Source organism: Saccopteryx bilineata, chromosome 5 (assembly GCF_036850765.1).
Source record: "Saccopteryx bilineata isolate mSacBil1 chromosome 5, mSacBil1_pri_phased_curated, whole genome shotgun sequence".
Classification (NCBI taxonomy): domain Eukaryota; kingdom Metazoa; phylum Chordata; class Mammalia; order Chiroptera; family Emballonuridae; genus Saccopteryx; species Saccopteryx bilineata.
Genome location: NC_089494.1, coordinates 123,403,801 through 123,417,948, shown reverse-complemented (window position 1 = coordinate 123,417,948; position 14,148 = coordinate 123,403,801). Strand labels below are relative to the sequence as shown.

The window sequence follows — 14,148 nt, the reverse complement described above, 5'->3', positions numbered from 1 at the left end:
AAGATCGATGAACCTTTAACCAGACTCACCAAAAAAAACAGAGGACTCAAATAAATAAAATTAGAAATGAGAGTGGAGAAATAACAACTGACACAACAGAAATACAAAATATTGTAAGAAAATACTATGAACTATACGCCAAAAAACTAGACAACCTAGATGAAATGGACAAATTCCTTGTAACATATAATCTTCCAAAAATCAATCTGGAAGAATCAGAAAACCTAAACAGACCAATTACAACAAATGAGATGGAAAAAGCTATCAAAAAATTCCCAAAAAAGAAAAGTCCTGGGCCTGATGGCTTCACAAGTGAATTCTACCAAATATTCAAAGAAGAACTAACTCCTATCCTTCTCAAGCTATTTCAAAAAATTCAAGAGGAAGGAAGACTTCCAAGCTTTTTTTATGAGGCGAGCATAATTCTGATTCTAAAACCAGGCAAAGACAAGACAAAAAAAGAAAATTCTAGGCCAATATCCCTGATGAATTTAGATGCAAAAATCCTCAACAAAATATTAGCAAACTGGATCCAGCAATATATGGAAAAAATCATACACCATGATCAAGTGGGATTTATTCTTGGGAGGCAAGGCTGGTACAATATTCGCAAATCAATCAGTGTGATTCATCACATAAACAAAAGGAAGGAGAAAGACAACATGATAATATCAATAGATGCAGAAAAAGCATTTGATAAAGTCCAGCACCCATTCATGATCAAAACTCTCAGCAAAGTGGGAATACAGGGAACAAACCTCAACATGATAAAGGCCATCTATGACAAACCCACAGCCAACATCATACTCAATGGGCAAAATTTAAAAGCAATCCCCTTAAGATCAGGAACAAGGCAGGGGTGCCCCCTTTCACCACTCTTATTCAACATAGTCCTGGAAGTCTTAGCCACAGCAATCAGACAAGAACAAGAAATAAAAGGCATCCAGGCCCTGGCCGGTTGGCTCAGCGGTAGAGCGTCGGCCTAGCGTGCGGAGGACCCGGGTTCGATTCCCGGCCAGGGCACACAGGAGAAGCGCTCATTTGCTTCTCCACCCCTCCGCCGCGCTTTCCTCTCTGTTTCTCCCTTCCCCTCCCGCAGCCAAGGCTCCATTGGAGCAAAGATGGCCCGGGCGCTGGGGATGGCTCTGTGGCCTCTGCCTCAGGCGCTAGAGTGGCTCTGGTCGCAACATGGCGACGCCCAGGATGGGCAGAGCATCGCCCCCTGGTGGGCAGAGCGTCGCCCCTGGTGGGCGTGCCGGGTGGATCCCGGTCGGGCGCATGCGGGAGTCTGTCTGACTGTCTCTCCCAGTTTCCAGCTTCAGAAAAATGAAAAAAAAAAAAAAAGGCATCCAAATTGGAAAAGAAGAAGTAAAACTATCATTATTTGCAGATGATATGATAATGTATATAGAAAACCCTCAAGTTGCAGTAAAAAAACTACTAGACCTGATAAATGAATTCGGCAAGGTGGCAGGATATAAAATCAATACTCAGAAATCAGAGGCACTTTTATACAACAATGAACTGTCAGAAAGAGAAATTAAGGAATCAATCCCCTTTACCATTGCAACCAAAAAAATAAAGTACCTAGGAATAAATTTAACCAGGGAGATTAAAGACTTGTACTCAAAAAATTATAAAACACTGAAAAAAGAAAGTAGGGAAGATACGAACAAGTGGAGGCATATACTGTGCTCATGGTTAGGAAGAATAAACATCATTAAAATGTCTATATTACCCAAAGCAATTTATAAATTCAATGCAATATCAATTAAAATACCAATGGCTTACTTCAAAGATATAGAACACATATTCCAAAAATTTATATGGAACCAAAAGAGAATACAAATATCCTCAACAATCTTGAAAAGGAAGAATAAAGCAGGAGGTATCACACTTCTGGATATCAAGTTGTATTATAAAGCCATTGTACTCAAAACAGCCTGGTACTGGCATAAGAACAGGCATATAGATCAATGGAACAGAACTGAGAACCCAGAAATAAACCCACACTTTTATGAACAACTGAGATTTGACAAAGGAGGTAAGAGCATACATTGGAGTAAAGACAGCCTCTTTAACAAATGGTGTTGGGAAAATTGGATAGCTACCTGCAAAAAAATGAAACTAGACCACCAACTTACACCATTCAAAAAAATAAAGTCAAAATGGATAAAAGACTTAAATGTAAGCTGTGAAACCATAAGTATCTTAGAAGAAAACATTGGCAGTAAGCTCTCTGACATCTCTCGCAGCAATATATTTCCCGATTTATCTCCACAGGCAAGTGAAATAAAAGACAGGATAAACAAATGGGACTTTATCAAACTAAAAAGCTTCTGCACAGCTAAAGACAATAAGAACAGAATAAAAAGACAAACTATACAATGGGAGAACATATTTGACAATGTGTCTGATAAGGGGTTAATCAAAATTTATAAAGAACTTGTAAAACTTAATACCAGGAAGACAAACAATCCAATCAAAAAATGGGCAAAAGAAATGAATAGATACTTTTCCAAAGAGGACACACAGATAGCCAAAAGGCATATGAAAAAATGCTCAACATCACTAATTATTAGAGAAATGCAAATTAAAACCATAATGAGATATCACCTCACACCAGTCAGAATGGCGCTCATCAACAAAACAACACAGAATAAGTGCTGGCGAGGATGTGGAGAAAAGGGAACCCTCCTGCACTGCTGGTGGGAATGCAGACTGGTGCAACCACTGTGGAAAACAGTATGGAGATTCCTCAAGAAATTAAAAATCGAACTGCCTTTTCACCCAGCTATACCACTTTTAGGAATATACCCCAAGAACACCATAGCACTGTTTGAAAAGAAGAAATGCACCCCCATGTTTATGGCAGCATTGTTCACAATAGCAAAGATCTGGAAACAGCCCAAGTGTCCATCAGAGGACGAGTGGATTAAAAAACTGTGGTATATATATACTATGGAATACTACTCAGCCATAAGAAATGATGACATCGGATCTTTTACAACAACATGGATGTACCTTGATAACATCATATGAAGCGAAATAAGTAAATCAGATAAAACTAAGAACTATATGATTCCATACATAGGTGGGACATAAAAATGAGACTCAGAGACATGGACAACAGTGTTGGGGTTACAGGGTGGGGGGGGAAGATAGATAGGGGGTTGGGGGAGGGGAGGGGCACAAAGAAAACCCGTTAGAAGGTGACGGAAGACAATTTTATTAATGTCACCCCATCAAAATTAATCAAAAAAAAAAAAAAAAGAATGTGTCTCATAGGTAACTCAGGCAGTTAGAAGAATAGTATAAGGATGCTAATTCTGCTTCTCAGGCCACATCCTGGAAAAGGGGCCCCAGGCAAATTGGTGATTTGGCCCCTCTGATTTTGCCAATTGCATTTAAAAAAAAATAGGTCAGGAACGCTCTGAAATGGAACTAACAATACATGAGCATAAATTTAAAGGACTTTTAGATACTGGAGCTGATGTATCTGTTATTGCTAAGCTACATTGGCCTCCTTCCTGGCCCACTCATGCAGCAGCCACAGAATTACATGGTATAGGGCAGAGTAAATCCCTTCAACAAAGTTCTAGTTTTCTATATTGGGAAGATTAAGAAGGTCATTCTGGATTTTTTAAGCCTTATGTGCTCCCTGGATGGCCAGTGAATTTGTGGGGTAGAGATGTTTTGAAAAATATGGGAGCGTTGCTTGTCAGTCCTAGTCAGTACTCAGATGCTTGATCGGGGATTTTTGCCCACCAAGGGACTAGGGAAGGAACAGCGAGGAATCCTTACCCACATAGAAGTGGCATCCAATACCAGAAGGTGTGGATTAGGATATCAAAATTTAGCATAGGGGCCTTGGTAGCTCCTGCTACCTCAATAATGCATTGTGCCGACCCAATTACTTGGAAATCAGATAATCCTGTATGGGTAGACAAATGGCCCCTTTCTCAGGAGAAACTTAGGGCAGCTGTTCAATTGGTACAAGAGCAGCTACAGCTTGGGCACATTGAACCATCTAATAGCCCATGGAATACACTTCTGTATTTTGATCTTGATGCCTCCTGGATTATCAAGGGGCATAGGCGATCCTTACAGCTTATAGGTTTTTGAGCCTCAAAATTATTATTGTTCCTTTTTTCACAGGATCAACAACAATGGCTCTGGGAAACTTCCACAAAATGGCAAATCGCTCTTGAAAATCAATGGACAACTTTATACTGAAACTGTCAACTTAAAATCAGCTCAAAGTCTAGAATTATTTGCCATTATCATGGTTTTTTAACATTTGCCATATTCCCCCTTTAATCTATATACAGACAGCAAATATTTACTTATGGTTGTTTCCACTATAAAGACTGCTGTCTTAGGGACAACTGCGGATGAACTATCTCAGCAGTTTCTACTTCTTCAAAGACTTGTATATCAACAAAGAGCTCCATGTTTTTTTTTTTGTTTATTTTATTTTTTTGTATTTTTCTGAAGCTGGAAACGGGGAGAGACAGTCAGACAGACTCCCGCATGCGCCCGACTGGGATCCACCCGGCACGCCCACCAGGGGTGAAGCTCTGCCCACCAGGGGGCGATGCTCTGCCCCTCCGGGGCATCGCTCTGCCACGACCAGAGCCACTCTAGCGCCTGGGGCAGAGGCCAAGGAGCCATCCCCAGCGCCCGAGCCATCTTTGCTCCAGTGGAGCCTTGGCTGCGGGAGGGGAAGAGAGAGACAGAGAGGAAGGAGGGGGGGTGGTGGAGAAGCAAATGGGCGCTTCTCCTATGTGCCCTGGCCGGGAATCGAACTCTGGTCCCCTGCACACCAGGCTGACGCTCTACCGCTGAGCCAACCGGCCAGGGCCTTAGAGCTCCATGTTTTATAGGACATACTCGAGATCACTCCATGCTCCCTGGAGCTTTAGCACAAGGGAATGCCCTTTATTTTTTCCTTTTTCTTTTTTTTCTGAAGTTGAAAACAGGGAGGAGTCAGACTCCTGCATGCGCCTGACCGGGATCCACCCGGCACGCCTACCAGGGGGGGATGCTCTGCCCATCTGGGGTGTTGCTGTGTTGCAACCAGAGCCATTCTAGCGCCTGAGGCAGAGGCCACGGGGCCATCCTTAGCTCCTGGGCCAGCTTTGCTCTGGAGGGGAAGAGACAAAGAGGAAGGGGAGGAGGAGAGGTGGAGAGGCAGATGGGCGCTTATTCTGTGTGCTCTGGCTGGGAATCGAACCAGGGAATCCTGCACGCCAGGCCGACGCTCTACCATTGAGCCAACTGGCCAGGGTCTAGGAATGCCCTTGTTGATCAAGCTACCCGAAAGAAAATTATTTGGAGCAACCATGACAGATCGAGCAATTCAGTCTCATACTATTCATCACCAGAACGCTGCAGCCCTGTGTAAACATTTTCAACTTTCTCGGGAAGCAGCACGGCAGATTGGGAAACCCTGTCCAAGGGGTCCTATACTCCAAATACTGCCCCTTCATTTGGAGTTAACTCTCAAGGACCCCATACCAGGACAACTTTGGCAAATGGATGTTACTCATATACCTTCATTTTGCAAACAGTCCTATGTCCACATCACAGTGGATACATATTCTGGATTTATAGTAACCTCTGTCAGAACAGGAAAGGCTGCTAAACATGTTATAGCTCATTGTCTGTATGCATTGTTCTATTATTGGATTTCCTAAACTGGTTAAACTGAAAATGCTCCTACATATGGAGCAAAAGCATTTACTGTATTTTGTCATTCTTACAATCTTTAAAGTTAAGGTATTATTAAAGTGTACCCAGCAAATATTTTAAGGTCAATTTTAAAAAATTTAAAAGGGGGTAGTCATATCCTGGAACTCCTACGGGTCTACCATATCATGCTTTTTACTTAAAAAAAATTTAAATTTCTTTTGAATGCTGATGAACAGGAGACGCCAAATCTTTTTCTCCTGTAAACTACTACCTTCTTTATTTGATCCAGCTAATAACACTGTTTTGTCTTTTTCTAAATAGCTCCAGATATATGGAAAAGATTTATATAGGCGGATGGGGATTCTCAAACTCCTCAGCGAGATCTTCTGAGCATGGCTTTTAAGATACCAAGAGGCAGCCTGACCTGTGGTGGCGCAGTGGATAAAGCGTCAACCTGGAAACACTGAGGTTGCCGGTTCAAAACCCTGGCTTGCCTGGTCAAGGCACATATGGGAGTTGATGCTTTCTGCTCCTCCTCCTCCTTTCTCTCTCCCCTCTACCCCCTCTAAAATGAATAAAAATTATAAAAAAAAAAAAAAAAGATACCAAAAGGCAGAAAAAGCCCAATAGAGATCAGGGGAACTACCAGCTTTTAGGATATGCCCTTAAAGGCTCCAACGCCCCAAAGGGGTCTCATAGGATGCCATCTGGGTCCTGCTTCAATAGTGGAAAGGAAGGTCATTGAGCTAAAGCCTGCCAGACTTACATGCCTTTGTTGTGAGGAAACAGGGACACTGGAAGGTAGGCTTCCCCCTCACTCCTCGAAGGGAGGGTTCAGTCTCTTCCAGCCCTGCTCCAGCCACCTATGACCTAACCTTGCCCAGAAAGCTGGGGTTTGCCACGGAAGGCTGAAGGTGCCCAGGGCCGTTGGCCCATCTACGACACTGTGGACGAGCCTAGGGTACTTCTTCCAAGAAGCAGTAAACTGATCTCATTTGCACAAGGGCCAATTAACTAAGTCTTGCCTGAATAGTCAGGTTTTTTATTCTTCCCTCAAAGATCTCTGTTGTGGGTGTTGATAGTCCTATTTTCTGCTGCTTTGTTTAATATATAGTGTTTCCTTTATCCCTCCTACCTCAATGCCCCACTCATATTTCAGGCTGGGACCTACTCCTAATTTAGAGCTCTCTTTCCCCCTTTTGCCAACTTTGATTATGAACCTGCCTTTGCCACCCAGCTTAGTGTATCCCAAGGTTCTCTTTACCAAGCCACAGTCACAGAGCTCCAGGGAAAAGCAACCTGATTTCATCTCTCCAGGCAGAGGAGAACAGAAGCTCCATATCCACGCATGCTGCAGATGGCATTTCCAGTCTACCTGAATCATTACCAGCCAGAAGCAGCGGTCATTGGGACTTGGACGTGAGCTGCAAAGTACAGAATTGTGACAACAACTCCAGTGCCATGCGGACTTTTCCTGGACTCCTGCTCCCTGTGACAGCTCCTAACAGAGTGATCTGGGGTTGGGTTGCATTTTTCAGGGATTTGGCATGGTGTTGAGGCCAACTTGGATTTGGTGAACATGTTAAGGATACTACTCTTTTATGGATTCTTGCTGTATTGGCCAAGAGTTTGCTTAAAGACTTTAATCACTGTAAAAAAAAAAAAAAGAATAGAAGACTAGATAAAGAATATGTGGCATATATACACCATGGTATACTATTCAGCCATAAAAAATGATGACATGACATCGGATCACTTACAAGAAAATGGTGGGATCTTGATAACATTATACGGGGTGAAATAAGTAAATCAGAAAAAAACAAGAACTGCAGAATTCCATACATTGGTGGGACATAAAAACGAGACTAAGAGACATGGACAAGAGTGTGGTGGTTACAGGGGGCGGGGGGAGGGAAGGAGTGAGAGGGGGAGGGGGAGGGGCACAAAGAAAACTAGATAGAAGGTGACAGAGGACAATCTGACTTTGGGTGATGGGTATGCAACAGAATTGAATGACAAGATAACCTGGACATGTTTTCTTTAAATATATGTACACTGATTTATTGATGTCACCCCATTAAAATAAAAATTTATTTATAAAAAAATAACAACAAAAAAAGCACAGAATAATATTTCACTTAGATCTTTCAAACAGGTGATTTTCCATTGTGAATTTTTTCTTTTGTCTGTTATGATTTTTTATAAAAATGACCATATCCGCCCTGGCCGGTTGGCTCAGTGGTAAGAGTGTTGGCCTGGCGTGTAGAAATCCTGGGTTCGATTCCCGGCCAGGGCACACAGAAGCACCCATTTGCTTCTCCACCCCTCCCCCTCTCCTTACTCTCCTGCAGCCAAAGCTCCATTGGAGCAAAGATGGCCCGGGTGCTGGGGATGGCTCCTTGGCCTCTGCCCCAGGCACTAGAGTGGCTCTGGTCGTGGCAGAGCGACGCTCTGGAGGGGCAGAGCATCGCCCCCTGGTGGGCGTGCTGGGTGGATCCCGGTTGGGCGCATGCGGGAGTCTGTCTGACTGTCTCTCCTGGTTTCTAGCTTCAGAAAAATACAAAAAAAAAAAAAAAAAAAAAGACGGTATCCATAGAAGTAATTAAAATAAAGATAGTAATTGGACTTTTTCTAAAAAAAAAAAAAAAAAATTTAGCTTGACATTTCCTCTTTGACCCATTACTTAGAATCTGTGTGTTGTGTAATTCCATAGTTTGGAAGGTTTTTGTTATGTTATTGGTTTCTAATTTGATTCCATTAATGAAAATGAAGATATGCTATGTCAGTGGTTTTCAACCTGTTCACATTTGGGGACCAGTGAAAACAGAATTATTTCGGGGAGCACTAAGGCAGAGATCACCCTGAGCATATGTGAATTTGACTAAGATCACTGGGGCTATAATTTTCATACAACATGAGGGTGGTTAACTCGCAGACTGGCTGTTGAAGAACTCTTTGCTCTGTGTGATTTTAATTCTATTAAATCTGCTTGCGTTCTGACGCAGGACACTATCTTCACATATTCTGTGCACTTAAGAGAATATTTATATTCTGCTGTTGTTCAAATCCTGTATAAATTATAAATGTTCATTAGACATTGTTTTGTGGTTTGTTAAGTACTTTAAAAAAAATTTATTCATTTTTTGAGAGAGAGGGGAGAGGAGGGAGGAAGAAGGAGGGGGAAAGAGGGAGAGGAAGGGAGAAGGAAGGAAAGGGAGGAACCGGAAGGAAAAGGGAGGCAGAAGGAGAGAGAAAAGGAGGGGGGGAGAACAGGAAGTACCAACTCCCATATGTGCCTTGACCAGGCAAGCCCAGGGTTTCAAACCAGTGACCTCAGTGTTCCAGGTCAACTCTCTATCCACTGCACCATGAAAGGTCAGGCCAGTCAAGTACTTCTATCAGCTGCTGAGAATGGGGTGTTGAAGTTCTTACTGCCACTGAACATGTTCCTATTTCTCCTCTTACTGTTTTTGTTTCATATATCCTGCAGTTCTTGGTTTTTGTCCCTACATTTTTTAAATAGTACACAATGCTCTTCTTTGTCTTTTGTAATTTTCTTTCCTCTGAAGTCTACACTTATTTGATATTAACATAGCTACTCTTGCTTTTTAAAATTTCTGCATCGCACATATTTCTCCATTTGTCACTGTATGTGAAGTGAGTTTCTTACAGGCATTTATATAGGTGGATCTTTTTCCCCCATCAACTCTGCTATCCTGCATTCTCACTGGTATGTTCAGAATACTCACATTCAAGTAGTGACTGATACTAATGTTAAGTGTGCCACATTATTATCTGTTTTCTGTGCTTCTTGATACTGTTTCTCTTTCCTTTCTGTGAATCACCTGACCATTTTCTACTATTCTATCTTGATTTATTTACATCAATATAATTTTAAAGCTTAGGAAAAGTAGTTCAACCAAAGCTTAACAGTCAAGAGACTTGGCACAAAGATGATTAATATGTACATATTCAAATAGAAGACTGAAGGAAGAATCATGAATATTTTTTGCTGTCAAATTACTTTCCTTGATACGGTTAAGAAGAGTGAATCCTGGTAAATAGTAAGAATCTTTTAGTATGGCTTAAAACGTTACCAGGGAAGCCTTTAAACGCTCTGCTGCCATGCTAAGGAACTCCTGTGGCATGAAGAGATGCTCAGGGGTCTGTGTCCTGCCTCCACCAAAGGCAGCCTTTTCTCCTTCTCTGACTGACCCCTGAGAGTCCTGCCCTCTTTTCAAACCTTGGGGACAATCGTGAAAAAGAAAAGCTGGGATGTGCTATCCCTTAGTACCTCCATTCAGAGCCTCAACTGTTAGGACCCTCTCCCTGCTCACAGGGAGTATAGTATCACCCAATACTGACTTATCTTGAGGCTACAAGGAAATCCTCAGAGAACTTTCCCAGGAGAATTTACATGGGGGAATGAGAAATGTGGGCAACTCTCTGAAAACTTACACTTCTTTGTGCAATGGTTCTATTTGAGATCAATGACACATAAAGTGTATCAGTACAAATACTTATGAATTACTACCAGCCATTTTCATTACATGTGGGCTTATCAAAATGTCATTCTTAAGTTCAAAAGCAACACCCTGGCCAGATAGCTCAGTTCGTTGGACCATCAACCCAAAGTGTACAGGTTGCCGGTTCGATCTCTGGTCAGGGCATATACAGGAACAGATCGAGACACCTCTTTCCTCCCTCTTTTATGAAAATCAATTTAAAAAAAAAATTATAAAAAAAGTTTGTTTGACCAGGCAGTGGCACAATGGATAGAGCGTCAGATGGGACACAGAGGACCCAGGTTCAAAATCCTGAGGTCACCAGTTTGAGCATGGGCTCATCTGGCTTGAAGCACAAGGTCACTGGCTTGAGCAAGGGGTTACTTGCTCGCTATAGTCCCCCCCCCCCCCCCGTCAAGGCACATATGAGAAAGCAATCAATGAACAACGAAAGTGCTGCAATGAAGAATTAATGCTTTTCAACTCTCTCCCTTCCTGTCTGTCCCTCTCTGCTCTGTCACACACAAAAAAAGTTCAACAACAGAAATATTTAATGAGGGTTGGTCCTAGACCATTATAAGAGTTACACATGTTAAATAAACAGTGGTCTTTTGGAAAACAAAACTTCCTGGGGCTTAAGATGGATACACATCTGAGCATCCTAGGAACTACTATGGACTGAGTCAAAAGAATCTAGTATAGCTCTGTCCACAAGTGTTCTGGGGCGAAGGAGGTCATCCACTACTATTTGTAGAGCTGATTAACACATGAATTTTACTAAACACAATGTTGTCACTTATTCATTAGACTGGGTTTCCACTGAAGTACACAAAGCTTTCTCAGGTCAAAGATAATTTTCCAAATTTTATATTCAAATGTATATTTTGCCTAAGATAAACAAAGTTTCAAGATTTGAAAACAAAAGCTTAAAAAGTTTTAGAAACTGAAAAACTGTGACTGTAATATAGGCAAGTGAAAGACCCATTTTTCATGCACGAACACTGGATATTTCTGGGAGAATCTGACCTTTGACCCGCACATCACTATATCGCTGAAAATGGTGGTAAGCAGCTTTCCAGGGGTTCCGGTAGTGACGGAGCAAAGTAATGGGAGGCCTTGGACGCACTGGGACATACCTCACTCCTTCTTCATCTGTTCAAAGGGGAAGAAAAAGGAGATATTCAATAGCTTATTATATATTTACAACCATCCTCTAGGCACAACTCCAGTACGTAAGCCATAGTGAAACCTGACTGTAAGCAGCCTCTGGGCCTGATCCTTGACTCAGTGAGAAAGCTTCACACGACACTAGTCACTATGACCATTACCAATATACTCCTTGGGAGGAGACTTGCGCTTCTCAGCCTTCACCAGAAGACTCTTGGCAGTGGACTTTTCATCATCAGTGCTGTTTGTCTCCATCATGTCCCCTTCTTCTGTGGAAATCACATGCTGTTGCTTTCTGGGCTTTTTCCTTGGGGAGGCACCAGGAGGCAGGTCACTCGTAGGCATGGACAGGTTGTTAGCCAGCAGCGCAAGTGATGGTGACATAGTGCTGGCCGCCAGTGGAGGAACAGCTGTCACAGGTAAAAGGACACCATGAGTATGAGAACCCAGACATAGAGAAGGGAAAGCTTCACCTGTTCCTACCAATGAGACGAGGAAGAAGGAAAGAGAAACATTAAGTTTCTTCTGTGCCTGACACTGTGCTAAGCACTAACTGTGGCAAAGGCTGCCACCTGCTTCCTAACATGCCACATTCCACCTTCCTGAGCATAAGGACCCCACTTTTAGGTGGGCATGTTGCCACTTAGCTGAAACATCTAGCCTCCCTGGCAGTTAGGTGTGGCCACATGACATAAAAACAGAAGTTTTTGTAATACTTCTAAGAAGTTACCTTAAAAGAAAGAAGGGTCTGGCCTGTGGTGGTGCAGTGGATAAACCTTTGGCCTGGAATGCCAAGGTTGCCGGTTTGAAACCTTGGGCTTCCCTGGTCAAGGCACATACAGCAAGCAAGCAATGAACAACTAACATGAAGCAACTATGAGTTGTTACTTCCCATTCCATGCTCCCATTTCTCTTCTGTCTGTAAAATCAATAAAGTATTAAAATAAAAAAAAATAAAAAAAAAAGAAGGCATGGCCCTCCATTTCTCATCTTTGCATTGTCATAGCTAGTTCTAGCAGCTACTGTGAATCAAGAATACCAGGGGCCTGACCAGGTGGTGGCGCAGTGGATAAAGCATCAGACTGGGACGCGGAGGGCCCAGGTTTGAGACCCTGAGGTCGCCAGCTTGAGCGCGGGCTCATTGGGTTTGAGCAAGGCTCACCAGCTTGGACTCAAGGTCGCTGGCTCGAGCAAGGGGTCATTTAGTCTGCTGTAGCACCCGGTCAAGGCACATATGAGAAATCAATCAATGAACAACTAAGGAGCCACAATGAATAATTGATGTTTCTCATCTCTCTCCCTTCCTGTCTTTCTGTCCCTATCTGTCCCTCTCACTGACTCTCTCTGCCTCTGCCACACACACACACACACACACACACACACACACACACACACACAAAGAACACCAGGGTCAGATTCTAGGGGTGGTAGGAGCTCACATCTCTAGCGATCCTGTGGAGTTTGTGCCCCGTCTCCAGACTACCTCAGGATTTGCTCCAAGGCAGACAAAACCCTACACGTTTAAGGCCTATTTTTCAAGACTTTGAGCATTAATTCCTAGAAGTTATTAAATTGTATAATCTTAAAAAAATCTGTAGTAGTACTAGTATGCATTATCTTATCATCCCCAATTTAAAGATGAGAGCATAAAGCACAGATCATGCCAGTCCATTGTGGCAGAGCTGGGAGCTGGCAGAGGCTTTCTGGCTGTGAGCTCATGCTCTGCAGTGCCCACAGTGCATCTGCACTGCCTCCATGTAAGTGGGGTACAGTGTGGAGGGAACGCTGATTTGGGCTTGTATGGATTATAAGTCTTGGGATGCACAAATCATGACAGAATCTCACCTCAACTCTTCCATTCACTCCACTGTATCCTTTGCCACCCTCTTCCTCCTCTACTGCAACCCCACTCCCAATAGGCACACCTGAAACACTGCCATCACGTCTCCATCTAGCTAGCATCTGCTTCTCCACTACCTTTCCAGGTCCGTCCTCTCAGTCACCAGTCCCCAACAGCCTGCAGTCCCACTGGGAATTCTTATCCACTCATCCTATTGTTTGTTTGCTATCACCTCTCCAATCACTAGTATTACTTCTATCATCAATTTTGTTTACTCTATTCATTGTTACTGCTCTTGCTTCACTGTAGTCACTTCGGTTAAATCCAGCTCTCCTGCAGTCTGTACCTATGCAGCTGAAGGTTGTAGAGGAAGCTACAAAGCAATGCTGACTGGTCTGTTACCATGCTCATGAACCTCCAGTGGGCCTTTATTGCTATGGGACCAGTCTGGTTGTAGCTGCTAAGTCCATTCACTCTCCACATGATCATTATTTCACCCGTCTGCTCCCTCACACCTCTAGGACCTCCTTTTTCCAGCCTGAGTCTCAGCTGATGTACCTCTTCTTCACCAGCACTGAGATCACGCATTTCTTTTCTCACTGTGCTTTCAGCAGGCACCTCTCTTCATGTGCACAGCAGCCTTCTCCATCTTATCTCCTCATGGCTCCAGGATTCTCGCTTGGTTTTCCTGCATCATCAGTTCTTTCCTCTCACCTGAATCATGCCCATATGAAACTGTGATTTGCCCCATCTTAGAAATAACCTCCTCTGGGCATCATTTCTCTTTAGATACTGCACTTCCTTTTTCCATGCCTTTGCAACAGATTCCTCAAGTCATGTCTGTACCCACTATCTCCAATGCTTCTCTCCAAGCTTTCTCTTGAACCCTCTTCCAATCATACTTCGATTGTATCTTGACCCTACTTATATGGTGATAATTTC

At 43.0% G+C, this 14,148-nt stretch overlaps 1 protein-coding gene across 5 annotated transcripts in view; it reads right to left on the bottom strand.

Moving 5' to 3' along the window:
* SAP130 (Sin3A associated protein 130) overlaps positions 1-14,148 on the bottom strand; it is a 107,654-nt gene that overhangs the window by 25,061 nt on the left and 68,445 nt on the right. For all 5 annotated transcript variants that reach the window (XM_066280455.1, XM_066280453.1, XM_066280456.1 and 2 more), the window contains 2 exons: positions 11,528-11,776; positions 11,226-11,351 (listed from right to left, as the gene is read on the bottom strand). In XM_066280455.1, coding sequence (XP_066136552.1) covers positions 11,226-11,351; positions 11,528-11,776 — 375 coding nt within the window. The remainder of the gene's footprint in view (positions 1-11,225; positions 11,352-11,527; positions 11,777-14,148) is intronic.